Below are 27,620 nucleotides of genomic sequence, written 5' to 3'. Positions count from 1 at the left end.
TAAAGACAAAAAAAAAAAAAAAAGGTATCACTAGCATAAAAAATGCACTAACATTTTCTTACAGAAATAGATTTCTATATTTCAAAACAGGTAAACACAGCTAGGAAAAATACACCCGGACATAATACAATGGGCTTCCCAATCGGTTTTTATTAACCGTTAGGTGCTAGACCTACCTCTTCATCCTCCAACGTCATATGTGAATGACTGTTCGGTAACCCAATGAGCAGTTAAGGTCCAGCCTCAGCATCTTCTGTAAGACTTGACGTTCAGACGGCCTTCCTTTGATGGATGCGGATGAGGTCTCTAATGCATGTCAAATTCTGGCCCATGGGCCAAATCTGGCCTGCAAGGGGAGTATATTTAGCCCGCGATGATAGGTGGGTCCCTTGAGTATATTTGGCTAGTCCGGAATCGCACTTTCAACTACTATAAGCATCCTAGATGCCAATACAGTTGAAAGCAATGATGGAGGCAGGAGAGTCCGCTGATGCTCCCTATGCAATCCATACCCGGTCTGCGGCTGACATCTCAGCAAAGCAGGCTATGGAGGATATGTTACCATACACGTAGCTCCCAGGGACTTGCTAAGAAGACCAATCACCGCCGATCCAGAAGCAATATCTATGGTACAGTTGTTCCCGCCTGTCAGTAAGTTCATTATCCATCACACTGGTCTTTGCTTAGGAAGGAGCGTTTTCACTCCGATCAGCACAGAAAACCAGTGTGACAATGATAGATAGGTGAAGCTGCAGACAGGCAGGGAAAAGTCTTGTAATAAAGTAGTAGTATGGACCAAGGAGCAACGCACACTCACTACACAACACTGAAGGTGGTATATGCTCTGAGTGACATAGCGCCACTAGGTATATTAAGAAATGGCGCAACTTTTTTTACTTATAGTCAGATTAGCATAGAACACTAATTTGTATATTTTCCCCATATTAATAAAAGCCATTTCCTTGCTAATTTATTAACAATATATTAAGAATATATTATATTTAAAATTTAGTTTTTCTATTACCAGTAGTATGTTTTAAAAAAAAAAAAAAAAAAAAAAAAAAAGGTGTAATTTTTGGTGAAGGACCTTAAAGAGGACCTATTTATACTAGCTAACCAGTGGCACTGAACGATGTGTAATATATCGCTCAGTGCGCATAGATTGGTTTTGTTCCTGGCAGGGCAGGACTATATGATGCCGAGAAAAAAGATTTTTTGGGTGCAAAATTAAAAAAAAGATAATTTCACCAAGCAAATAAGCTTTGTGCATGTTTGTAGGGTGATCAAAAACCTGTTTATATTTTGTAATTATCAGGAAAAGATTATTCCTAGGAATCCTCGCTCAAAGAGACTATTAGTAGGATGAATCCTCCTAAGCCGTCTATATAGGCATGCAGGTCACAGGAAGCGGAATTATTAATAAACAAAAAACCTACGATACCTTGATATAAGAGATATCCGATGTCTTAGTCCAGAGAAGCTCATGTTTTTCTTACATGTAAATGAGCGATTTAGATTTATGATGAGAATCTTTCTCCAGAGATTATTTTACATTAAAGAGGGTGTTACCAGTGTGAGACATAATGACTGACAGTCTGCTCTCCATCACACTGGTAACTTCCCCTTTCATTTAAAATATGTACTGGAGGCAGATTCTCAGGGAGATCTATGACTGGATCATAGATCTTAACAGCTCATTCACATATTCCAGAGAAAGCCACATTTTTCTTAAGACATCGAATGGCAGATATTATGGCATAGGTTTATTACACTTTCTATGACCTGCATTCCCATGTAGACCGCTTAGGAGGGTAGATCCTACTGACAGATTGCTTTTAATATCTTGGTGTAGAGTAGAATGATTTTGGTTTCTAGAGTGCAGGAGAATTGCTTTTCAGGGGCAGAAAATTCTAGAAGGAGAGACAGAATACTTGAACTAAGGGTACCGTCACACATTGAAATTTTCATCGCTGCGACGGCACGATTCGTGACGTCGCAGCGTCGTATGATCATCGCTCCAGCGTCGTAGACTGCGGTCACACGTTGCAATCACGGCGCTGGAGCGATGTCGAAGTCCCCGGGTAACCAGGGTAAACATCGGGTAACTAAGCGTAGGGCCGCGCTTAGTAACCCGATGTTTACCCTGGTTACCAGCGTAAACGTAAAAAAACAAACAGTACATACTCACCCGTCGGTGTCCTTCAGGTCCCTTGCCGTCTGCTTCCTGCTCTGAGTGCAGCCGTACAGTGAGAGCAGAGCGCGGCCCTGCGCTTAGTTACCCGATGTTTACCCTGGTTACAAGCGAAGACATCGCTGGATCGCTGTCACACACAACGATCCAGCGATGTCAGCGGGTGATCAAGCGACGAAAGAAAGTTCCAAACGATCTGCTACGATGTACGATTCTCAGCAGGATCCCTGATCGCAGTAGCGTGTCAGACACAGCGATATCGTAACGATATCGCTAGAACGTCACGAATCGTAACGTCGTAGCGATGGAAATTTCAATGTGTGACGGTACCCTAAGAAGAGGTGGTGGTGGTGGATTAGGTCAGTGGCTAGGGAGATCCACGTGTACAAAACAGTGAAGACAAACACGCCCACCAAGTTTGACAAATACCAGGTGTCCAACAACCAAAAGGGGAGAGCTTGAGGTGGTAGTAAAAAAAAAAACACTTTGATATGGCTTTTGACTGTGCCAGCTTGATATTTTAGCACTAGGTTTAGCGAACTAATATGAAGAGTAGGTCTCCAGACTTTTCTAAATAGCTAAACCCAAAAAAGTACATCTGGATGCACATGTGCTGTCCTTGGGGGTTTAGAGATAATTTTAGTATGGTAAACTGGAGATAGGTTGATACTATTCGTCAGAAGAGGTCCTTAGAGCTGGATGTGACAATGTGGTGAGAGCACTTGAGGCACAAATATTGAATGGGGTTAGCTGGTAACCTTGGTAAACTGCCTCAAAGTGATTACTATGGGAAAGGGGTGTCAGGATGTGGCACATGACCCTCAGTGCTGAATGTGGGTCTCAAGGCGGGAACGGTTGGGGGAACACTGGTCTATAGGATTAAAAAGTAAGGTTTGTAATTGTGATCAAAAACTGGCTGAAAGACCATACCCGGACAGTTGTGGTGAATGACATAAATTTAAATGATCCCCCCAGTAATGTAGTATACCCCAAAGTTCAGGGCAGAGTCTTCTATGATTCAACTTATTTATCAGTGATATAGAAGATGGGAATAAGTGTTGTTTCTAATGTTTGCACTTGACACCACAACCATGCAGTACAGTGCAGTCTATGGAATATGTTGCCAAGTTACAAGCTGAATTGGATACACTGAATGCTTGAGCATCCACTTTGCATTACTTCACATTGAACATCATTTGCTAAGTTATACATCTGGGCACTAATCTCAGGGCACATATTTGTTCTAGAGGGATAATACTAAGGGTACCGTCACACAGTGCAATTTTGATCGCTACAACGGCACGATTCGTGACGTTCCAGCGATGCATTTACGATATCGCTGTGTATGACACGCTACTGCGATCCGGATCCACACTGAGAATCGTACGTCGTAGCAGATCGTTTGAAACTTTCTTTTGTCGTCTAGTGTCCCGCTGTGGCGGCATGATTGCATTGTGTGACACAGGTTGTATACGATGTGCGCACAGTAACCAACGGCTTCTACATCGCAAATACGTCATGAAATTATCGCTCCAGCGCCGTGTATTGCAACGTGTGACCGCAGTATACGACGCTGGAGCGATACTTATACGACGCTGCAACGTCACGAATCGTGCCGTCGTAGCGATGAAAATGGCACTGTGTGACGGTACCCTAAGAGAGTCACTTGTAAGTAAGGAACTGAGTATTTGAAGATCACAGACTAAATATCAGCATGCAATGTCAATCAGTAGCTTCTAAGGCCAGCAGTATATTGGGACTCACAGGACAGGGAGATAAAAAAACAACCATCTTACAAAGCATTAGTGTGACCTTATCTGAAATACAGCGGGGAAAAAAAGTATTTCATACTTTGTCCAATTTTGCAAGTTTTCCAAACTACAAAGAATGGAGAGGTCTGTAATTTTTATCGTAGTGTGAGGCAGTGACCCCCGTTACAGCTAGGGGGCGCTGTATGTGCTCTCCAGAATGTGCATGGAAGCGTAGTGAGGCCATGAGGGCGTACTGCAGACAAAAGTGTAGCTGTAATTAGAATAGTAAAGCAGTGAGTGATTAAAAGCCCTGTAGTAGAGGGGGAGGTGTGACAGTGTTGGTTTGGAAACAGACAGACAAGTTGTCTGCAGAGCAACACATGGGCAAAAGGAACTGATACCCTGCGTCCTAGGCTGTCTTGTGTTGCCAGGCTACCATCCGGAGGATAGCGTGTGGTGCATGGCGTGAGTAGACTTGGTATCGGCGGGCGGTCTCCTCAGGGAAACTGGACAAATGCAAGTCTGGCCTGTGTAGGGACTGCAAAGGTAAAGCCGGTTACTGTGTATTTCTGATGGACTATGTGAAGAAGCCGTGCACTGTATATTTTCCTTTGGCCTGGATGAAGAAGCCGTTTACTATGTATTGCTAAATGACTCTGGGAAGTAACACAATAAACGTTTTGTTTGAACTTGCTTGGGTCACTGCTGATTCACTGCGTATGGTCCTACCGCTGCATCACAGTAGGTACACTTCCACTAAAAGAGACAGAATCTAAAACTAAAAAGCAGAAGATCACATTGCATGATTTTTATCTAATTAAATTGTATTAAATAAGCATTTGATCACCTACCAACCACCAAGAATTCTGGTTCTCCCAGACCTGTTAGTTTCTATTTAAGAAGCCCTCCTACTCTGCACTCATTACCTGTATTATTGCACGTTTGAACTTGTTACCTGTATAAAAGACACCTGTCCAATCAAAATCACACTCCAACCTCTTCTCCAAGGCCAAGACTAAAGTGCTGTCTAAGGACACATGGACAAACTGTAGACCTGCACAAGGCTGGGATGGGCTACAGGACAATAGGCAAGCAGCTTGGAAAGAAGGCAACAACTGTTGGCGCAATTATTAGAAAATGGAAGAAACACAAGATAACTGCCAATCTTCCTCAGTCTGGGGTTCCATGCAGGATCTCACCTCGTGGGGGCAAGGTTGATTCTGAAATTAGCCCAGAACTATACAGGAGGACCTAGTCAATGACCTGAAGAGATCTGGGACCACAGTCTCAAACATTACCATTAGTAACACAATACACCATCATTTATTAAAGCCCTGCAGGGCATGAAAGGTCAACCTACTCACGCCAGCACATGTCCAGGCCCGTTTAAAGTTCACCAGTCACGATCTGGATGATACAGAGGCATGGGAGAAAGTCCTGTGGTCAGTGGAGACCAAAATAGAACTTTTTGGTATCAACTCCACTCGCTGTGTTTGGAGGAAAAAGTAAGATGAGTACAACCCATACTGAAGGCAGAATGGATCGGGTCATGTATGGCAAAATTTTGGCCAACAACCTCCTTCCCTCAGTAAGAGCATTGAAAATGGGTCGTGGCTGTGTCTTCCAGAATAACAATGACCTGAAACACACAGCTAGGGCAACTAAGAAGTGGCTTTGTAAGAAGCATTTCAAGGTCCTGGAGTGGTCTAGCAAGTCTCCTTACCTGAACCCAATAGAAAAGCTGAAACTCAATGTTGCCCAGTGACAGCACAAAAAATGAAAGATCTGTATGGAGGAGTAGAACACAATCCTTGCTGCAGAGTGAGCAAATTTTGTGTACCAAACTTTCTGTACCAAATTCTAAGTTTTGTTTTTTTCAAAGATTCTGTCTCTCACAGTTGAAGTGTACCTATGATAAAAATTACAGACCTCTCCATTCTTTGTAGGTGGGAAAACTTGCAAAATCGGTAGTGTATCAAATACTCTTTTGCCCCACTGTATGCAGTTCAGTTCTAGGCACCAGTTCATATAAAGGATGCCCCAACGCTAGAAAAGGTGAAAAAATCGGCCAACAAATTGATGTGACATGGAATATCTTGGTTATGAGACAATATTAAAAATATTTACATTTATGTAGTCTTCAGATAAACAGGACATGATTAACGTATAGAGGTGTAACCAGAAGTTTACATACGATACATAAAAAGTCACATATGCATGTTTTTCTCAATACCTGACATGAAATGAGAATAAACCTTTCCGGTTTTAGGTCAATTAGGATTACCATAATTATTAATATTTGCCAAATGCCAGAATAATGAGAGAGAATGTTTTAAGGCATTTTTATTACTTACTGCAAAGTCAAAAGTTTACATACACTTCATTAGTATTTGGTACTATAGCACTTAAAACAGAATGACTTGGGTCAAATGTTTGGGATATCCTTCCAAAAGCTTCTCACAATTGTTGGTTGGAATTTGGGCCCATTCCTCCTGACAAAACTGGTGTAACTGATCCAGATTTGTAGGTCACCTTGGTCGCACCTGCCTTTTCAGCTTTGCCCATAAATTTTCAATAGAATTGAGATCAGGGCTTTGTGATGGCCACTCCAAAACATTGATTTTGTTATCCTTAAGCCACTTTGTTACCCTTTTGGCAGTATGCTTTGGGTCACTGTCCATTTGGAAGACCCATTTCAGCCCAAGCTTAAACTTCCTGGCTGAGGTCTTGAGATGTTGCTTCAGTATTGCGACAATCTTCTTTTCTCATGATGCCAATAATTTTGTGAAGTGCACCAGTCCGTCTTGCAGAAAAACAGCCCCACAACAGGATGCTGCCACAACGGTGTTTCATAGCGGGGATGGTGTTCTTAGGCTTTCAAGCTTCTCCCTTTTTCCTACAAAAGTAATAATGGTCATTATGCCCAAAAACTTCAATTTTAGTTTCATCAGACCACAAGACATGTCTCCAAAAATTAAGGTCTTTGTTCCTGTGTGCATTTGCAAACATTAATCTGGATTTTTTATGTTTCTTTTGGAGTAATGGCTTCTTCCTGGCAGAGTGGCCTTTCAGCCCATGTTGATACAGTATTTGTTTCACTGTGGACATTGACACAATCTTACCAGCTTCCGCCATCATCTTAACAAGGTCTTTTGCTTTTGTCCTTGGGTTGATATACACGTCAGACCAAAGCACGTTCATCTCTGGGAACGTGTCTGCTTCCTGAGCAGAATGATGGCTGGACATTTCCATCTTGTTTGTAGTTGCGTATAATTATTTGTACAGATGAATTCGGCACCTTCAGGTAACTTGAAATTGTACCCAAGGATGAGCTAGGCTTCCGCAAGTCCACAATTCTCTTCCTGATATCTTGGCTGATTTCTTTAGACTTTCCCATGATGCTACACAAATAAGCAGTGTGTTTCAGGTGAGCATTAAAATACATCCACAGGTGTGTCTCTAACTCAGATGTTACCAAAAAACGAAGCTTAAAAACACATGACATTATTATATGGGCAGTCCAGAATTGTTTTAAGGCATAGTAATCTTAGTGTATGTAAACTTTTGACTTTGTTTTAAGGCATTTTTATTACTTACTACATTCTCGCTCTCCAATTATTCTGGCATTTGTCAAATATTAATAATTATGGTAATCCTAATTGACCTAAAGCGGGAAAGGTTTATTCTGATTTCATATCAAATAGAGAAAAACATGCATAATGTGTCTAGTCTAGTTTCAACTGTACAAGTCCAGAAATGGAGCATATACAAAGTGTGGTCAAAAGCGGTTTCATTTTAGACATAAATGCCTCAGAGTTGCTTCTCTAACAAAAAATAGAATTTCAACTTCATAGAAAAAAAAAAACTACTTACCAAATGTCATACGGCCACTAATGATCTCGGGTGATTTTTTCATGTCATTCAACGCAGCAATTGGGAGCCCCCAGTTTGCGACTGGTCCCCAGAAGTGCTATAGAGATCATAATATCAATAAGTGAATATTCATAATAAACGAGTACATACTTAAATGCGTTTTTACTAGCTAGTAGTGCTACGCACAACCGTGAACAGACTCTACAACATGTTACAAATTATAGAATTATGTTTATATATAGTAGAATGAAAAGGAATACATTTTTCCAAAGACACCTTGTGTATCAACATCTCCCACTAAGATTTCCGCATGCAGTTCTGCATGGTTTACGTTTAGTAGATGCAAATCAGTCTGGATCGCGTGATGGACATAGGTGACCACCTATACTTTTTATGAGTGTACTCTAATACTGTATTTCATGGCCCACTTATGGATCCCATGCCCAGACTTTACGTTAGTCTCCTGATGTGAACTTACGGCCTGATCAAGAGACCAGCGATCAGCCCGATTACAGTGGTCCGTATACGAACTGTGAAATACGGCCTTCTCATCCTGGCCTAATGTTGTTCACAAAAGGTCTACTGGACCCCCAAAATCCAGTTGGATCAGAATACATGCACAATATCTGCCTACTGGTATCAGTGCCGCAAACCTCAAAATGCAGAATCGAGTAGTGCTAGAGAACCCACTGTCCCAGTAATGCAGAACAAGTTCTCTAGAGAGACAGATGCTCTTTGAGATTTGTCTCCGCTCTTGCTAAAAGATGAGCATTTTAAATAGATGATCCTTCTCTGTTAACCCCTTAACGCCCCATGCAGCCTATATTGGGGTGTGTGAAGGGGGTTCTGGAGTCGAGCATGCTCCACACACAATAGAGGACAGCTGTGCTACAAAGCTGGCATCTGCCTCTAACAGGTCCAATTGCTACTATTAACACCTCAAATAGTACTGCCATTCATTACAGGGGCACTTAAGCAATGAGATCCTGCTTGGGCATCCATCACCCTTCTCTTCTGCCTAATGTGATAGCCAAGTGCAAATGGGTTGGCTTCCGAAGGCCACCGTCACTGCCATGTTAGTACTGCTGTGCAGACCTATGGTTAGCTTCAGAGCCAAATGAGCTTATATACTGCAAATAGCTTGTGCAAAATGGCTTTTTTCCTTCCCTTTTAAGTGCAGTTATGACAGCATTGTCACACAACAGTGACAGTATAATTTTATAGGAACAAAAATACTCAGCAAATTTTCTTACCGTACTGTGGGTTTAACAGCCATTGTTTCAGAAATCCATAAGACGCAGTAGGAAAGACAAGAAATGAGAAAAAAAAAAAAATTAGCACATTATTGCAGCAGAAACACACAACGTTGATACACCATTCCCACAGGCCCCGACACACAGTCCTCTGACTTCTAATTAACACCTAAATACTAGTGCACAGGAGTAACAAAGTCACTGATAAAATTATCTACTTATCCAGGCCCGTGAGCTTTCAAGAACGCTGATCAGTCGTTGCTGGAAACTGAGCACTGTCACTCAATCTACTCACCACTGTGCTTCATGCTTGAAGCCATTGAATGAAAATAAAAGAACAAAGGCGTCTCTGGCCATCACATGATTTGGCAAGTTTAGTACACCTCAATTTAAAGGGGTTGACCAGTAAAAACTAGTTATCACCTACCAAGTGATAATTTGCCGGTCATGGGGGTCTGAAAGCTGGGGTCCGCAGGACATGAAACTTTTATCCTGGTAAAATGGAGCAGCAGATGCCTGATCGCATCCATTTATATAGGGCTGCCTAGCAATGTGCCCAGCATTTTATGGCAAACCTAATGAGAATGAATGGAGCGGCAGTCAGGTATGCCCACTCCCACGCCATTCTAAATGATATAAGTTCCAAATGCAGATAAGAAGTCCCTGTCTTGAGTGTAGACCTCCAAAAATTAGCAAGTTACTACCTATCCTGTGAATTCACCATACACACCAAGAAGTGTTCCAGAACTGATCATCGCCTCTATGTAGCTGAGCCGATCGGGCTATGGCAGCTTCTAGTCTCTCACGGAGGCTATTGAAGCATACTAAGTTAAAGAAAAATGTTTAAAAAAAAAAAAAGTTCAAATCACCCCCCTTTTGCCCCATTCAAAATAAAATGATTTAAAAAAAAAAAAATAAAAAATAGACATATTTGGTATCACTGCATTCAGAATCGCCCGATTAAAAAAAGAAAAAAAAAAAAAAGAAGATTAACCTGATCGCTAAACGGCATAGTGATAACGTCAAAACGCCAGAACTACATTTTTTAGGTCACAGCAACATCGCATTAAAATAAAATAACGGGCGATCAAAAGACTGTATCTGCACCAAAATGGTATCATTAAAAACGTCAGCTCGGCACGCAAAAAATAAGCCCTCACCCGATCCGAGATCACGAAAAATGGAGACGCTACGGGTATCGGAATATTGCGCTATGTTTTTTTTTTTTGGCAAAGTTTGGAATTTTTTTTCACCACATAGATAAAAAAGAACCTAGACATGTTTGGTGTCTATGAATTCGTAACGACCTGGAAAATCATAATAGAAGGTCAGTTTAAGCAAAAAACAAGTGTGGCATTGCACTTTTTATGCAATTTCACCGCACTTGGAATTTTGTTTTCCGTATTCTAGTAAAAGACATGGTAAAACCAATGGTGTCGTTCAAAAGTACAACTCGTCCCACAAAAAATAAGCCCTCACATGGCCATATTGACAAAAAATTAAAAAAGTTATGGTTCCGGGAAGGAGAGGAGCAAAAAACAAAACGCAACACCGAAAAAAGCTCCGGGGGTGAAGGGGTTAAAAAAAAACCCACAAAGACACTGAAAAACTGGAGCAAGCTCAGAGAAGAGCTACCAAGATAGTGAGCGGACTGCAAAGTATGTCCTACGAGAAGCGGTTAAAGCATTGGAGAATGTTTAGCCTAAGAGGAAACTTTTAATAGCCGTCTACAAATATTTGAGCGGATGTAACCGTGTAGCGTGATCATCCTAATTCTCATTAACACATGGAAACCAGAGATGAAATGAAATTGAAAGGGAGAAGATAGAGATTAGAAAAAACTTTTTGAGGGTAATCAATGAGTGGAACAGGCGGCCACGAGAGGTTGCGTGTTCTGCTTCAATGGAAGTCTTTAAACAGAGGCTGGACAGATATCTGTGAGATGGTTTAGTGAATCCTGCATTGAGCAGATGGTAGGACACGATGATCCTGGAGGTCCCTTCCAACTCTAAAGTTCAATGATTCTGACTGCAGGCACCAAAGGTCCCAAGAAAGGCAGTCTGAATGGCGCAGAGGTAAAGCAAGCGCTTTCATTCTCAAGAAAGTCAGATTTAGACTAGCACATCACAGAAAGTTATCCCCCATCAATAAGACAGGGGGCAGCTGAATAACTTGGTACAAGCACTTCAGTTTCATTTGAATGTGGGATTTGTTCCTACTGCAGCGTCACCCTGATGTCCTTGAACAGTCACACAGTGTTTGCAGGGTTATTATTCCAATAATAGTCACTGCAGCCTGAGCATGTGATACATTCCATCATGACCACAGCAAAGTGCACAGGGACTTGGGGCTTTACAACATAGTGTATGGGCCATTCAGATATTTGCATACATGACCTAAGCAGAAAACTCACCTATCTGCAGCGCATCGTAGAGAAACACCCAAGTGCCTTTACTAATATAGATATTAGACTAATATCGATCTAAATAATCTCTCATTAATAATCAACATCAAATGCTCGATTATAGGCATCTGAATGGTTTTATGTTTAGACAGAAGCCTTTTTCAGCTTAATTATCTGTTTTGATTGATTTAATAAAATGCCTGTGAATGTAATCCAACATCTAATGGACTCAACTCCGCCACACACCATAGAAGAACCTTGTCTGAACAAGACAATATTGCCAGGTTCCGAGAACACTCTAATGTGTATTGGGGCCACAGACAGGTGATTGTCAGGAGAGACAAGTATCGGCTTGCCCGAATACAGATTGACAATTTGTTCATTCTCCAAATGACCAGCCAGCGCACAGGAGTTCAGAGGCAGCTCTCAGAACACAGGAGCAGCGCTCACCAGAATAAGCGCTCCTTGAAGGGAGAGATGGCTCCGATGTCTGCTGGATGAACAATCAATGGCTGACAGCTATCTAATGTGTATGGGTGGCTCAAGATTAAAGGGAATCTGTCACCAGGTTGGGCTGATCCGAGTTAAGCCCCCGTCACACATAGCGAGATCGCTAGCGAGATCGCTGCTGAGTCACAAGTTTTGTGACGCAATAGCGACCTCAGTAGCGATCTCGCTATGTGTTGTGTGACACGTACCAGCGACCAGGCCCCTGCTGCGAGATCGCTGGTCGTGTCGGAATGGCCTGGACCTTTTTTTTGGTCGTTGAGGTCCCGCTGACATCGCTGAATCGGTGTGTGTGACACCGATCCAGCGATGTCTTCACTGGTAACCAGGGTAAACATCGGGTTACTAAGCGCAGGGCCGCGCTTAGTAACTCGATGTTTACCCTGGTTACCAGCGTAAATGTAAAAAAAAAAAAACAGTACATACTCGCCTTTCGGTGTCCGTCAGGTCCCTTGCCGTCTGCTTCCTGCTCTGAGTGCCGCCGTACAGTGAGAGCACAGCACAGCAGTGACGTCACCGCTGCGCTCTGCTCTCACTGTACGGCGGCTCAGTCAGAGCAGGAAGCAGACGGCAAGGGACCTGACGGACACCGAAAGGCGAGTATGTACTGTTTGTTTTTTTTGGTAACCAGGGTAAACATCGGGTTACTAAGCGCGGCCCTGCGCTTAGTAACCCGATGTTTACCCTGGTTACCCGGGTGCTGCAGGGGGACTTCGGCATCGTTGAAGACAGTTTCAACGATGCCGAAGTCGTTCCCCTGATCGTTGGTCGCTGGAGAGAGCTGTCTGTGTGACAGCTCCCCAGCGACCACACAACGACTTACCAACGATCACGGCCAGGTCGTATCGCTGGTCGTGATCGTTGGTAAATCGCTATGTGAGACGGGGCCTTTACGGTCACCGCCTTTCAGGGCTTATCTACAGCCGAACAGCTGATCAGGAGGAGCGATCCAGGTATTCCCGATGCAGCTTATTCAGTAAGTGCTATAGCTTGCCGAACAAGGAGGGAGCCGAACATTCGCTCATCTCTGGTCTTCATGTAGTGCTCTGATTAGGAATTCATACTGATGGCTTCTGACTGGTCTCTGATCATTCAATGACCTGCCCCCCCATTTTACATACTGAATATTATATGTATACTAATCCGAAAAAAGGAGTCATCGAATTGTCTTTAAGAGGTATAGAAAAGTAACAACTTTATTGTGTATTAACATCCATTAAAAATGCCAATATATAAAATATATACTCAGAGTCAAAATAGCATAGTACTGTGAATCATGGAAAAGGGTAAACAGAGACCACAGGTCACATCTAAAATGTACGCCTTGAAAGCCCAGGTGAACACAGTAAGTAAGTGGCACTACCAGCTTACCAGTCCCACCAACAGTATATATAAGGTGAAAGACTAACAATAAATAAGAGACCGGGCCTTACCCATGTTAGACGCAGTGTGAACCTGTGGAAACGCCAGCCCCTACGCGCGTTATAATGAATATTATATGTATTGGAAAAAAAATAAAAATAAATCACCTTCAGCAGGCAGGTGCCGGGGCTGCAGCATGATCACATGCATAATGTGCATTTAATTATTTTATTTGCTGGTATAAATACGGTAAATAAATTAAAAAAAAAAAAAAATCTGTCTCAAAATGGTACCGGCCACACCTGAGCAGGAGCAGACAGCGCCATCTTGCTAGAGAAAAAACAATTGCCTCCACCAGCGCCTGAGCATTAGAATCTATCGGATTGCTGATAGATGCTACATTGCAGGCACGACCGGCACCATATTGAGACAGAACTTCTTTATTTTTCTGAATTTATTTATATCAGCAAATAAAATAATTAGATGCACATTATACATGCGATCATGCTGCACCGGCGCCTGCCTGCTGAATGTGTTTTTTTTTTTCCAATACATATAATATTCAGTATGTAACATAGGGGGCAGGTCTAAGAGATCAGTGACCTGTCAGAAGCCATAGAGATGAATATGTAATCAGAGCACCACATCAAGACCCCCCACACAGGCCGCCCCGAAGTATGAGCATATCCATAGCTCAAAACTGAAAATAAAGATTAAACAACAATCACAAGATGGATTTCATCAACCAAGGTATCATTTTATTCAGTATAACGGCGCCAACCTGACACTGTCTGTAGGTTGCTGTGCACAATCCTGCTGACAGGTTCCCTTTAAGGGTTTTTGCACCAAAAACGTAGCAAATCCTGATACCTGCGTGTTTTGCACTAACTCATTGCCTTCTATGGGTGAAAACAAAAACCTGCTAAAACACTGAAAAGTGAAATGCTGCAGTTTTCCAACTCCGTGAGAGGAACAATAGTGTGTGTACATGAGGTTTCTGAAATCTCATTGCTGTTGCTGTTAATTGTAAAACAAAACTCAGCTTAAAATTTGCATTAAAAAAAGCAGCAAAAATGCAAAGTGTGAACTTAGCCTAAAGGTACCTTCACATTAAGCGACGCTGCAGCGATAGCGACAACGATGCCGATCGCTGCAGCGTTGCTGTTTGATCGCTGGAGAGCTGTCACACAGACCGCTCTCCAGCGACCAACGATGCCGAGGTCCCCGGGTAACCAGGGTAAACATCAGGTTGCTAAGCGCAGGGCCGCGCTTAGTAACCCGATGTTTACCCTGGTTACCAGCGTAAAATGTAAAAAAAAAAACAAACACTACATACTTACATTCGCGTCCCCCGGCGTCCGCTTCCTGCACTGACTGAGCGCCGGCCCCAACAGCAGAGCGGTGACGTCACCGCTGTGCTGTACTTTCACTTTACGGCGCTCAGTCAGTGTGGGAAGCGGATGCCGGGGGACGCGAAGGTGAGTATGTAGTGTTTGTTTTTTTACATTTTACACTGGTAACCAGGGTAAACATCGGGTTACTAAGCGCAGCCCTGCGCTTAGTAACCCGATATTTACCCTGGTTACAATTGTAAAACATCACTGGTATCGTTGCTTTTGGTGTCAAACACGACGATACACGCCGACTGACGACCAAATAAAGTTCTGAACTTTGTTCAACGACCAGCGATATCACAGCAGGATCCTGATTGCTGCTGCGTGTCAAACTAAACGATATCGCTATCCAGGATGCTGCAACGTCACGGATCGCTAGCGATATCGTTTAGTGTGAAGGTACCTTAAGTGTACACTGCAGAACATTTACAGGAGCTTACTGATAAAAAAAAGAAAAAAGAAAAAAAAAAAATTAGCGGGATTTTTTTTTATCCAGTCACTGATAATTGTACAGCTTTTTTTTTTTTTTTAAGCAAAGTGGGTGGAGCTCAGGTAGGACAGGGCGTGGACAAAGGCATCTAACAAACTTGTCAAAACTTTCACTAAAAAGATGGTATAAAAAAATAAATAAAAAATGTGCGCTAGATCTTGGCTGGTGTGCATTGGGGGCACACAGCAGCTGCAAGATGTGCCAAATTCATTTAGAGGCACATGCCTGTTCGTAAATTTGGCAAATCATACACCAGCACTCCCATCAATAAGGATGGAGTACAAAATACCAGTCTTTAACCCCTTAAGCCCCAAGGGTGGTTTGCACTTTAATGACCGAGCCAATTTTTACAATTCTGACCACTGTCCCTTTATGAGGTTATAACTCGAACGCTTCAACGGATCCTGGTGATTCTGACAATGTTTTGTCGTGACATATTGTACTTCATGATAGTGATAAAATTTCTTTGATATTACCTGCATTTATTTGTGAAAAAAACGGAAGTTTGGAGAAAATTTTGCAATTTTCCAACTTTGAATTTTTATGCCCTTAAATCACAGAGATATGTTACACAAATACTTAATAAGTAACATTTCCCACATGTCTACTTTACATCAGCACAATTTTGTAACCAAAATTCTTTTTTGTTAGGGAGTTTAAGGGTGAAAAGTTGACCAGCAATTTCTCATTTTTACAACACAGTTTTTTTTTTTGTTTTTTTTTTTTTTAGGGACCACATCACATTTGAAGTCATTTTGAGGGGTCTATATGATAGAAAATACCCAAGTGTGACACCATTCTAAAAACTTCACCCCTCTAGGTGCTCAAAACCACATTCAAGAAGTTTATTAACCCTTCAGGTGGTTCACAGGAATTTTTGGAATGTATAAAAAAAAAATGAACATTTAACTTTTTTTTCACAAAACATTTTACTTCAGCTCCAATTTGTTTTATTTTACCAAGGGTAACAGGAGAAACCTGACCCCAAAAGTTGTTGTACAATTTGTCCTGAGTACGCCGATACCCCATATGTGGGGGTAAACCACTGTTTGGGCGCATGGCAGAGCTCAGAAGGAAAGGAGCGCCATTTGACTTTTCAATGCAAAATTGACTGGAATTGAGATGGGACGCCATGTTGCGTTTGGAGAGCCCCTGATGTGCCTAAACATTGAAACCCCCCCACAAGTGACACCATTTTGGAAACTAGACCCCTAAGGAACTCATCTAGATGTGTTGTGAGAGCTTTGAACCCCCAAGTGTTTCACTACAGTTTATAACGCAGAACCGGGAAAATAATTTTTTTTTTTTTTTCCACAAAAATTATTTTTCAGTCCCCAGTTTTGTATTTTCCCAAGGGTAACAGGAGAAATTGGACCCCAATAGTTGTTGTCCAATTTATCCTGAGTACGCAGATACCCAATATGTGGGGGAGAACCACCGTTTGGGCGCATGGCAGAGCTCGGAAGGGAAAGAGCGCCATTTGGAATGCAGACTTAGATGGATTGGTCTGCAGGGGTCATGTTGCATTTGCAGAGCCCCTGATGTACCTAAACAGTAGAAACCCCCCACAAGTGACCCCATATTGGAAACTAGACCTCCCAAGGAACTTATCTAGATGTGCTGTGAGAACTTTGAACCTCCAAGTGTTTCACTAGTTTATAACGCAGAGACGTGAAAATAAAAAATAATTTTTTTCCCCACAAAAATGTTTTTTTAGCCCCTCAAATTTTTATTTGATGCGCCCTCTGCTGGATGTCCTCATGAACTGGAGCCTTGGAAAAGTTCCCACGCTCGAGTTCATATGAGGACATCCAGCAGAGGGCGCATCACCGCGACTCAAGGTAACTACAGGACATTACCCTGCAATCCATTCATTCCCGGGGGTTTTACAGGCACGAGCACTGCTTTAGCAGAGCTCCTGGCTGTAAAATGATTTAACCCCTTCAGATGGATTTACTTCGTGGGACTTGACCTGAGCGACGGAAAGTATGAGATATTGTTGTTTTTTTTTTTTCCTTTGTTACAGAACGAGGGTCTTCATGTGGATTACCAGTATAATAAAATATTACAACAACCTGTGTCTTTATTTCATTAAAATACTTTGTAATAATGTGTGTGTGTGTGTGTTTTATTAACCATTTCGTACTATTGGATTAATAATGGATAGGTGTCATAATTGTCGCCTCTCTATTATTAATCTGGCTTAATGTCACCTTACAATAGCAAGGTGGCATTAACTCTTCATTACCCCATATCCCACCGCTACACGGGAGTGGGAAGAGAGTGGCCAAGTGCCAGAACAGGCGCATCTTCCAGATGTGCCTTTTCTGGGGTGGCTGGGGGCAGATGTTTGTAGCCAGGGGGGGCCCAATAACTATGGACCCTCTCTAGGCTATTAATATCTGCCCTAAGTCACTGGCTTTACCACTCTGGCAGAGAAAATTGCACGGGAGCCCACGCCAATTTTTTCCGCCATTTAACCCTTTATTTTACAAGCTACAGCGCCCAAATTTTGCACATACACACTACTAACATTAGTAGTGTGGAATATGTAAAAAAAATGGATATGAGAGGGTTTACTGTATGAAACCATGTCTCATATCCTGTTGGGTTTGGGAAGGAGAAATGAAAAGCCGGCAACTGAATTACCGGCTTTTCTCTAACACCAGTGCGTATTTCTCGCAAGTCACACGCATGGTCCGTGTGTAATCCGTATTTTTCTCGCCCCCATAGACTTTCATTGGCGATTTTTTTGCGCAATACGGTGACAAACGCAGCGTGCTGCGATTTTCTACGGCCGTACAAGACCGTATATTACGGATGTGTAATATACGGCAGATAGGAGCTGGGCCATAGAGATTCATTGGGCCGTGTGCAATGCGCATTTTTCGGACGTAGTTTATGCGCTCATACGTCCGTAAAACTCGCTAGTGTGACGCCGGCCTTACACACACGACTCTGCTCCATACACCTTTCACACGCTGCTCCGCTCCGTATACCTCGTACACACGGCTCCGTACACCTCTTACACACACGACTGCTCCATACACCTTTCACACGCTGCTCCGATCCATACACCTCGTACACACACGGCTCTGCTACATCCACACTGTAAACACCTCCTGACCTCACACATACGCTTACCCTCCTCCAGCGCCATGACAACCAGCAGAGTCCTGTACACGGAGGTCCTCCTGATCACGTGACCCCTGACTCCTCCCATCCTGTATTTTTTAGTGCTCAGAGATTTAGTTTTCCTCACCTCAGCTGAATGATTTACATCTCTTAGCCAGCTTGATTACATGTGGGAATTCCCTAGCAACCAGGCAACACCCACATGTACTTATGCTGGCTGACAGATGTAAATCATTCAGCTGCGGCGATGAAAACGAAATCTCCGAGCACTAAAAAATACTCGGAGGTCACCCGAGCATGCTCGGGAAATCTTGAGTAATGAGAATATTCGCTCATCACTAGAGGTGATATCAGGTCCAGAGATGTAGATCTGTGTGTCCTCAGCATAAAGGTGATACTGAAAGCAATGAGCTGTCCAAGCCCGAAGGTTTAAATGGAGAAGAGCAGGGGCACTAGGACTGAATCTTGCGAGACTCTGACAGATAGGGGGCGAGGTGAGGAGGTGGGTGTGCGAATGGGAGGCACTGATCGTCCGGTCTGTTAGGTATGACGAGATCCAAGATAGGGCCAAGTCAGTGAAATCCAAGACATGAGAGGGTCTGTAGTAATAGGGAATGGTCCACTGTGTCAAAGGCAGAGGACAGGTCCAGGAGGAGGAGGAGAGTAGTGTCTCTTGGTCTTGGCGGTTAATAGGTCATTGGTGACCTTATTTAAGGCAGTTTCAGTGGAGTGGTGCGGCCGGAAGCCAGAATGTAAGCAGTAGAAGAGGGAGCAAGAAGAGTGGTGGGCGGACAGTTCAAGATGGACGTGTTGTTACAGTAGTTTTGAGGCACAGGGGAGAAGTGATATAAGCCGATTGCTAGATACAGAGAATGGGTCAAGAGGGTTTTTTAAGGATAGGTGTGATTGAGGCATGTTTAACCCCTTAAACCTCTGGAGCTTTTTTCGGTTTTGCATTTTCGTTTTTCGCTCCCCTTCTTCCCAGAGCCATAACTTTTTTATTTTTCAGTAGTAGAAAACACCTCCGGCACTCAAAAAAGGGATAATTCTTGAGAATATTCTGTGTAACAAAAGCATCTGTATTTACAGCCGATATATGACAAGACAAAAATTTCTGATGTTTCGGCTCTCAGGCCTTTATCATTGATGTCTGTGTCACAAGATGAATCGGCATGCATGGCGTGCTTGCAGCCAGGAGCACAGTAAAAAGTGTCACTTCAGGAGACCTCTGGTTGTTATGCCAACTCACCTATGACCCCCGAGCATGTGACGGGGGTCAGCGGTGCGCGCATTTCCAGCCCGATGGCTGAAAGCACTTGTTAAATGCCGCTGTCAGAGTTTGACAGCGGCATTTAATTAGTTAATAGGCGCGGGCACAGTTCAAGACAGCTGACCACCAGAGCCCGCATCAAAGCAGGGATTCTGCCATCGGACATACTTTTCTGTCCGATGGCAGAAAGCGGTTAAAGATTAAAGAGGGGAAAACACCAGTTGTTAGTGGTAGGTTGAAGAGATGGGATAGGGTTGGGCTGAAGACTGTGGTAAGGTTTTGGATAAAGTAGGATGAAATCGGGTCAAGTGCACAGGTGGTGAGATGTGATCTTGAAAGTAGAGTGGAGAGTTCATCTTCTGTAATAGTGGAGAAGTTGGTCTTGTAGGAGGAGAGCTGAGCAGTTAGGAGGAAGGGCTCTGGGGGTTGCCAACCAAAACTGTCTCTGATGTTATCAATCTTCTGCTTGAAAAATGAGGCAAAGTCTTCAGCTAAGATGTTTGGAGATGGAGGAGGTGCTGGGGACGGAGGAGAGTATTGAAAGCGTTGAATAACTGTTTAGGGTTGTGAGACAGGGAGGATATGAGAGATGAGAAGTAGGTTTGTTTTGCTGCAGCAAGTGTGGCCTTGAAAGTAGTGAGGGAATGCGATCAAGTCTGCGTTTGAGTGGGATCTTTTCCATCTCCTCTCAGCAACCCTGGAAGCCCGTCTCAGTTCTTTGGTCAGGCTGGTGTGCCAGGACTGTCTGTTGATTTTGCGAGCTTTGGTATGTGTGAGAGGGGCAACCGATTCCAGAGCTGCAGCGATTGTGGTGTTATACAAAGCGGCAGCAGCATCCACATTGCGTAGGGAACTTCTGTCTGTAAGAGGGAGGAGGGATTCAGACAGTGAGTGTAGATCGAGTCGTTTAAGATTTCTGCGAGGGTGTGCAAGTTTGTGGGGTGGGGATTGTGGACCTGGAGCGGAGAGGGAAGAGAATGTAGGTTGTGGTCAGAAAGAGGGAGAGGTAAGTTAGAGAGGTTAGATAGGGAGCAGAGGCGGGTGAAGATGAGGTCCAGTGTGTGGCCATCTTTGTGAGTGGCTGCAGAAGACCATTGATTGAGGACAAAAGAAGGAAGTGAGAGATAGAAATTTAGCGGAAGCTGAGAGGAGAGTGTCAATGGGGATGATGAAGTCGCCCAAGATGATTGTGGGGATGTCAGCGGAGAGGAAATGAAGTAGTCAGGTGGTGTAGTGATGAAAGAAGGTGGTGACTAGCCCTGGGGGTGGTAAACGACAGCCAGTTGGAGGTTAAAGGGGAAGCAGATGCACACAGAGTGCACCTCAAAGGAAGGGAGGGTAACAGAGGGTGGCAGTGGGATTGGAGTAAAGGAGTAGTTACCTGACTGGAGAAAACCAACTTCTCCCGCAATGCTTGCTGCTGGGGCGGGGGGTGTGGGAAAGGTTGAATTCACCATAAGAGTGCAGCAGGAGAGGCTGTGAGCCAGGTATCGGTGATGGCGAAGAAGGAAAGATTGTGAGTAATGAAAAGATCATGGATGAAGGAAAGTTTGTTGCAGACAGAGCGAACGTTCCATAGAGCTCCTGTTAGAGGGACTGTTTGAATGGGTATAAGGTTAGAGAGGTTACAGAAAGTTGTGATAGAGCGTGGATGGGAGGTAGCAATGACTGTGGGAATGTGGTGAGGACCAGGATTTGGAGCAATATCACCAGCAGTGAGGAGGAGCAGAGAACGTATTAGCAGGTGGGAGCAGGAGAGGGCATGAGGTGGCTGGCTGTGTTTGGAGACAGAGGATTGTATGTTGAGGAAAGGTTCTGAGAAGGAGGTGAAATGGATGGGGAGGATTGAAAAGATGAACAGTTCCTTACTAGTTGTAGGGATTAGGGGGGGTTAGCAGAAAGTGAAGGATTATAGGGGTGAGAGTGAAAAACATTGTTTACAGTGATCCTTTCCAACTGCTACACCGATGTATCTACCCTGTACCAGTCACTGCACTGGTTGCCCATCCACTACAGGGTCCAAAACAAACTTATCACTCACACCCAGAAAATGCTCCACGGTTCAGCACGACCCTACATCTCCTTCTTCATCTCAGTCTACCTGTGCCCTCCATTTTGCTAATGAACCAAGACTAACATCCTCAATAATCAGAACCTCCCACTCCTGTCTCCAAGACTACTCTTTTGCTGCGCCAATACATTGGAATGCACTACCCAGGATAATTTAATTAATCCTCAATACCCACAGTTTTAAGCGTGGCCTAAAATGCATTTCTTTAGACTGGCCTATCGACTCATCACACTTATCCAACTATCTGCTTTGCCCATTCAAAACTTTCTTCAAAATCTGGGCCCTTGTAGCATCTATTCACACCCTCCATCACTAATTAGCCCTCTGTATCCGTACTGATACTGGCTGTTGACCGGTTGATGCAGCATTGTGAATCGCCTATGTATTTTATTGATTGGCGGACCGTACAGTACAAGCTTTGTTTTTACCTTTCACCTTTTGTGTCTCCCCTATTTCCTCATAGAATATACGATTGCAAGCATGGCAGTCACTATTCTCGGTATCTGTTGAGTTACGTGTTATTGTGTAAAGTCTTTATTGTCTGTACAAGTCCCCTCTAAAATATAAACTGCTGCAGAATATGTTGGCGCTATAGAAATAATACATTTTAATCATTAGTGGACACCGCTTTAATATCAAAGGAATGACCGAAAAAAAACAATAAATCACAAGATTAGTTTTTATGAGCACTACATGACCATACGCATTTATGTAAATGGGAACAAACCCTTTCATATACTATTATACCACACTGGCAATCCTATAAAATAAAACACCAGAATTGCTGCTTTTGTTAGAGTTGTTTGCCAGAAGATACATAAAGGGTGATCAAAAGGTTAGAATGGGATCAAAGAAAATTGGCTTGACACCAAAAACAAATCACCAATACAAAAGATAAACGCTACGGGTCGCGGCGACACAAAACCCCTTTCTGATTAGCATTTACTGTGCAACAGCCGCCATGATCTTACTGACCTGCGGAATAAGGGGCCAACTATTAACACTGAACGGTGAAAGACACAAGGTTCAGGGAGGCTCAGGGAACTGTCAGCGCAGGGTTACACGTAGAAGGAGCCGTGTGTCCGCTCTCATCCTCCAAGGACAACATCTGCAAGGAGTTTGTATGTTCTCCCCGTGTTTGCGTGGGTTTCCTCCGGGTACTCCGGTTTCCTCCCACACTCCAAAGACATACTGATAGGGAATTTAGATTGTGAGCCCCATCGGGGACAGTGATGATAATGTGTGCAAACTGTAAAGCGCTGCGGAATATGTTAGCGCTATATAAAAAATAAAGATTACTGTACAGGTCCGATGTGTCAGTTATGAGAAATCTAATGTGAAGCTGTATGCAAATCAGGCTGGAAGGGCATTGGGGGGTGTAAGGCGGGGGTCACACTTGTGAGTCCGATGCGAGAAACTCACGCCAGTCTCTCGTATCAATACCCGGCACTCAAGACCGTGCAGCTGCATGTATTTCTATGTAACTAAACGTTCCAGTTTTGCGTGCCGGCGGCAATGCCGGGTATTGATGTGCGAGTTTCTCGCATTGCGCTCGCAAGTGTGACCCCGGCCTTACACCCCCCAGTGCAGGAGACTCGGGTGCGCCCCGTGTCCACACAGAGCAGTGACAGGAGGCTCAGCTGCGCCCCTTGTGTCCACATACTGCAGTGACAGGAGACTGCTGCGCCCCCCCGTGTCCACATAGTGCAGTGACAGGAGACTGCTGCGCCCCCCCGTGTCCACATAGTGCAGTGACAGGAGACTGCTGCGCCCCCTGTGTCCACATAGTGCAGTGACAGGAGACTGCTGCGCCCCCCCCCCCCCCCCCCGTGTCCACATAGTGCAGTGACAGGAGACTGCTGCGCCCCCCCCCGTGTCCACATAGTGCAGTGACAGGGGACTGCTGCGCCCCCCGTGCCCACATAGAGCAGTGACAGGAGACTGCTGCGCCCCCCGTGCCCACATAGAGCAGTGACAGGAGACTGCTGCGCCCCCCGTGTCCACATAGTGCAGTGACAGGAGACTGCTGCGCCCCCCGTGTCCACATAGTGCAGTGACAGGAGACTGCTGCGCCCCCTGTGCCCACATAGTGCAGTGACAGGGGACTGCTGCGCCCCCGTGTCCACATAGTGCAGTGACAGGAGACTGCTGTGCCCCCCCGTGTCCACATAGTGCAGTGACAGGAGACTGCTGCGCCCCCTGTGTCCACATAGTGCAATGACAGGAGACTGCTGCGCCCCCCCCGTGCCCACATAGAGCAGTGACAGGAGACTGCTGCGCCCCCCGTGTCCACATAGAGCAGTGACAGGAGACTGCTGCGCCCCCCGTGTCCACATAGAGCAGTGACAGGAGACTGCTGCGCCCCGTGTCCACATAGTGCAATGACAGGAGACTGCTGCCCCCTGTGCCCACATAGAGCAGTGACAGGAGACTGCTGCGCCCCCCCGTGTCCACATAGAGCAGTGACAGGAGACTGCTGCGCCCCCTGTGCCCACATAGAGCAGTGACAGGAGATTGCTGCCCCCTGTGCCCACATAGTGCAATGACAGGAGACTGCTGCCCCCTGTGCCCACATAGAGCAGTGACAGGAGACTGCTGCGCCCCCCGTGTCCACATAGAGCAGTGACAGGAGACTGCTGCGCCCCGTGTCCACATAGTGCAATGACAGGAGACTGCTGCCCCCTGTGCCCACATAGTGCAATGACAGGAGACTGCTGCCCCCTGTGCCCACATAGAGCAGTGACAGGAGACTGCTGCGCCCCCCGTGCCCACATAGAGCAGTGACAGGAGACTGCTGCCCCCTGTGCCCACATAGAGCAGTGACAGGAGACTGCTGCCCCCTGTGCCCACAGAGCAGTGACAGGAGACTGCTGCCCCCTGTGCCCACATAGAGCAGTGACAGGAGACTGCTGCGCCCCCCGTGCCCACATAGAGCAGTGACAGGAGACTGCTGCCCCCTGTGCCCACATAGAGCAGTGACAGGAGACTGCTGCCCCCTGTGCCCACATAGAGCAGTGACAGGAGACTGCTGCGCCCCCCGTGCCCACATAGAGCAGTGACAGGAGACTGCTGCCCCCTGTGCCCACATAGAGCAGTGACAGGAGACTGCTGCCCCCTGTGCCCACATAGAGCAGTGACAGGAGACTGCTGCGCCCCCCGTGCCCACATAGAGCAGTGACAGGAGACTGCTGCGCCCCCCGTGCCCACATAGAGCAGTGACAGGAGACTGCTGCCCCCTGTGCCCACATAGAGCAGTGACAGGAGACTGCTGCGCCCCCCGTGCCCACATAGAGCAGTGACAGGAGACTGCTGCGCCCCCTGTGCCCACATAGTGCAGTGACAGGAGACTGCTGCGCCCCCAGTGTCCACATAGTGTAATGACAGGAGACTGCTGCGCCCCCCGTGCCCACATAGAGCAGTGACAGGAGACTGCTGCGCCCCCTGTGTCCTCCAGTGCTGGAGACCCATTACCACGGTGCCCAGCCGCACTACACCTCTGCCATGCCCTCTACCAGGATAACACGGCCGGTCCCCAGGATTCACCTCATGAGATACTCGCGGAACTCTTTGCTCTTGACATAGTCCACTGCTTTGCGCGCCAAGACTCCAGCCATGATGACCGATCACACTGACCTCCGCCAGCTACCGCAACACAGCTGCGCGCACTCCCGACCATACAACAAATCGGGCAGCCTCTCGGGAGCGCGCTTACATCACATGACCTGACGTCACCATGGGCATGCGCGGCCATTTTGGATCCTGGCAAACTAGAGCGTACAGCTGATTACATGCTCAGTGATAAAATGTCCTTATTAGTTGGCTCTGTGTGTGGAAGGATTTGTGAACGCGTGCAAACATAACAACATGGAGATTACAGGCAATGAGTGAGATAAAGCCCGCGCGGCCCTGGCTAGGGAAGCATGGCGGCAAGGTGACCGCACCGGCGCCTCCCCAGGCGGTTTGGGGGCTTGCCTGGATTCCTGTTTTTAATTGGTTGTCTGCGCAGCTTCCTACGTTTCCTCAGGGCTCCGCCCCCTCTGAGGCGCCCGATGCGCATGACATTGTGGGGTTGGACGATGCCGCTCGTGTCACCTTGTGTTGTGCGACCTCTGCTCTGGGCGGCCCCTGTTCTGTGTGAACGCCTTGCGAGCGCCCTCTTGTGTCAGTCTAGGGAAACCATACACAAAGAAGTCCGGATACTCCAGCGTAGGCTGGTGATGGTCTCCAATGGCTGCCTGCCTACCATTGGGTAATGAAGCAAGGGGGTCTCAGCTGTCACTATGAGATACAGCCACAGAGGGTGACCCCTGCACATGAGAGCACTGTGGCTGGACCCGCACATAGGTTCGGCAGGCGGCCTAATGTGTATGGTTGCATTGTGGTGGGGCGCTATGAGGCAATATGGCTGGCTCTATGCGTCATTGTGAATATATGGCACTGTGGGAGCACTAGCCAGGATATTGGGGCGTTATTGTCAATGAAATCTTAATAAAGGACAAAAATGATGATCTAACCCAAACCAGTCACGTAGCATCGCTGATTGGAAGTGATGCATGCACAACCATGGCACCTGGGATGCCCGTCGGCGTCCGCGGCATATGGGGCGCGCATGCATGCTGGTCTATGGCAGCTAAGGCTACTTTCACACTAGCGTCGTGCATTGCATGTCGCTATGCGACGTACCGACACTAGCAGTGAATGCGCCGCACAACGGGGGCAGTGGATGCACTTTTCCAACGCATCCGCTGCCCCATTGTGAGGTGCGGGGAGGAGGGGGCGGAGTTTGGCCGCGCATGCGAAGTTGGAAAAGACGGGAGCGATGCACCAAAAAACGTTGAAGCAATGTTTTTTGGTGGCGACGGTTGCGACGTGTGGCACTGCGTCACACTGCGTCGCTAATGCAAGTCAATGGAGAAAAAACGCATCCTGCAAGCACGACACTAGTGTGAAAGTATCCTTAGTGAACGTGTTCAACATTTTCACACAAAATGCAAATCAGCAAGAAATACAGAAGTAGGAAAAGTGAATGAGCACTAGTGGACATTTTGCTTACTGAAATGGGCTCGGGGAATCAAATGATAACTTCATTTAGGATCAATGGCTAATCTATGTACATACAGTGGGGTAAATGTACAATTTTGAATCATCCATCAAAAAAGGTATATGAATATATATAAAGATAAAGATGAGAAAACAACCTGCATATACAAATACAAAAGAATATGCAAAGAATCAAAACAAAGAAATCAATAACCAATGCTCAGGGTATGTGCACCACGTTGCAGATTTGCCTGTGGAATTTTCTGTGCAGATTCTTCCTCTCACCAGAAAACCGAGGTGCAGATTTGATGCGTTATTTGATGCGTTTTTGCATGCGTTTTTGAAAGCTAAATAAAGATCTATTATTGAACAAAAAAAAAATTGTGATTTCATTTCTTGGCCAACCTCTTCATTTACATACTCCATTGAAGATTAATGTTTACCCACAGATGATAGATAGATAGATAGATAATAGATCTATCTATAGATAATAGATAGATCTATCCATAGATAGATCTATCTATTTATAGATATACAGGGGTTGGACCAAATAATGGAAACACCTGGAAACATCAACAAAAGTTAGTTTAATCTGGTGTAGGTCCACCTTTTGCAGGGATTACAGCCTCAATTCTCCAAGGTATGGATTCATACAAGATGTGAATTGTTTCCAAAGGAATTTTAGCCCATTCTGCAGTAAAAACACCCTCCAGTTCTTTGAGTGACGATGGCGGCGGAAATCGACGTCTAACTTGAATCTCTAAAATCGACCATAAATGCTCAATAATGTTGAGGTCTGGGGATTGTGGGGGCCAGATGAGATGCTCAACTTCATTAGATGTTCCTCGTGCCATGCTTTAACGATTCTAGCTGTATGAA

The 27,620-nt window shown here is 45.2% G+C and overlaps 1 protein-coding gene across 2 annotated transcripts in view; it reads right to left on the bottom strand.

Annotated features, from left to right (window-relative positions):
• Positions 1-25,426, bottom strand: part of MPC1 (mitochondrial pyruvate carrier 1) — a 31,119-nt gene extending 5,693 nt beyond the window's left edge. Inside the window, exons 1-3 of one of the 2 annotated variants that reach the window (XM_077289145.1) lie at positions 25,245-25,426; positions 9,367-9,370; positions 7,816-7,912 (exon numbers count right to left, since the gene is read on the bottom strand). In XM_077289145.1, coding sequence (XP_077145260.1) covers positions 7,816-7,912; positions 9,367-9,370; positions 25,245-25,315 — 172 coding nt within the window. In that variant the 5' untranslated portion in view covers positions 25,316-25,426. Of the gene's footprint in view, positions 1-7,815; positions 7,967-9,366; positions 9,371-25,244 lie in introns of those variants that run through there. The other variant, XM_077289143.1, reaches the window with a different exon arrangement.
• Positions 25,427-27,620: the final 2,194 nt, after the last annotated feature.

Source organism: Ranitomeya variabilis, chromosome 2, assembly GCF_051348905.1.
Source record: "Ranitomeya variabilis isolate aRanVar5 chromosome 2, aRanVar5.hap1, whole genome shotgun sequence".
Taxonomy (NCBI): domain Eukaryota; kingdom Metazoa; phylum Chordata; class Amphibia; order Anura; family Dendrobatidae; genus Ranitomeya; species Ranitomeya variabilis.
This window is presented reverse-complemented; position numbering and strand designations above follow the sequence as displayed.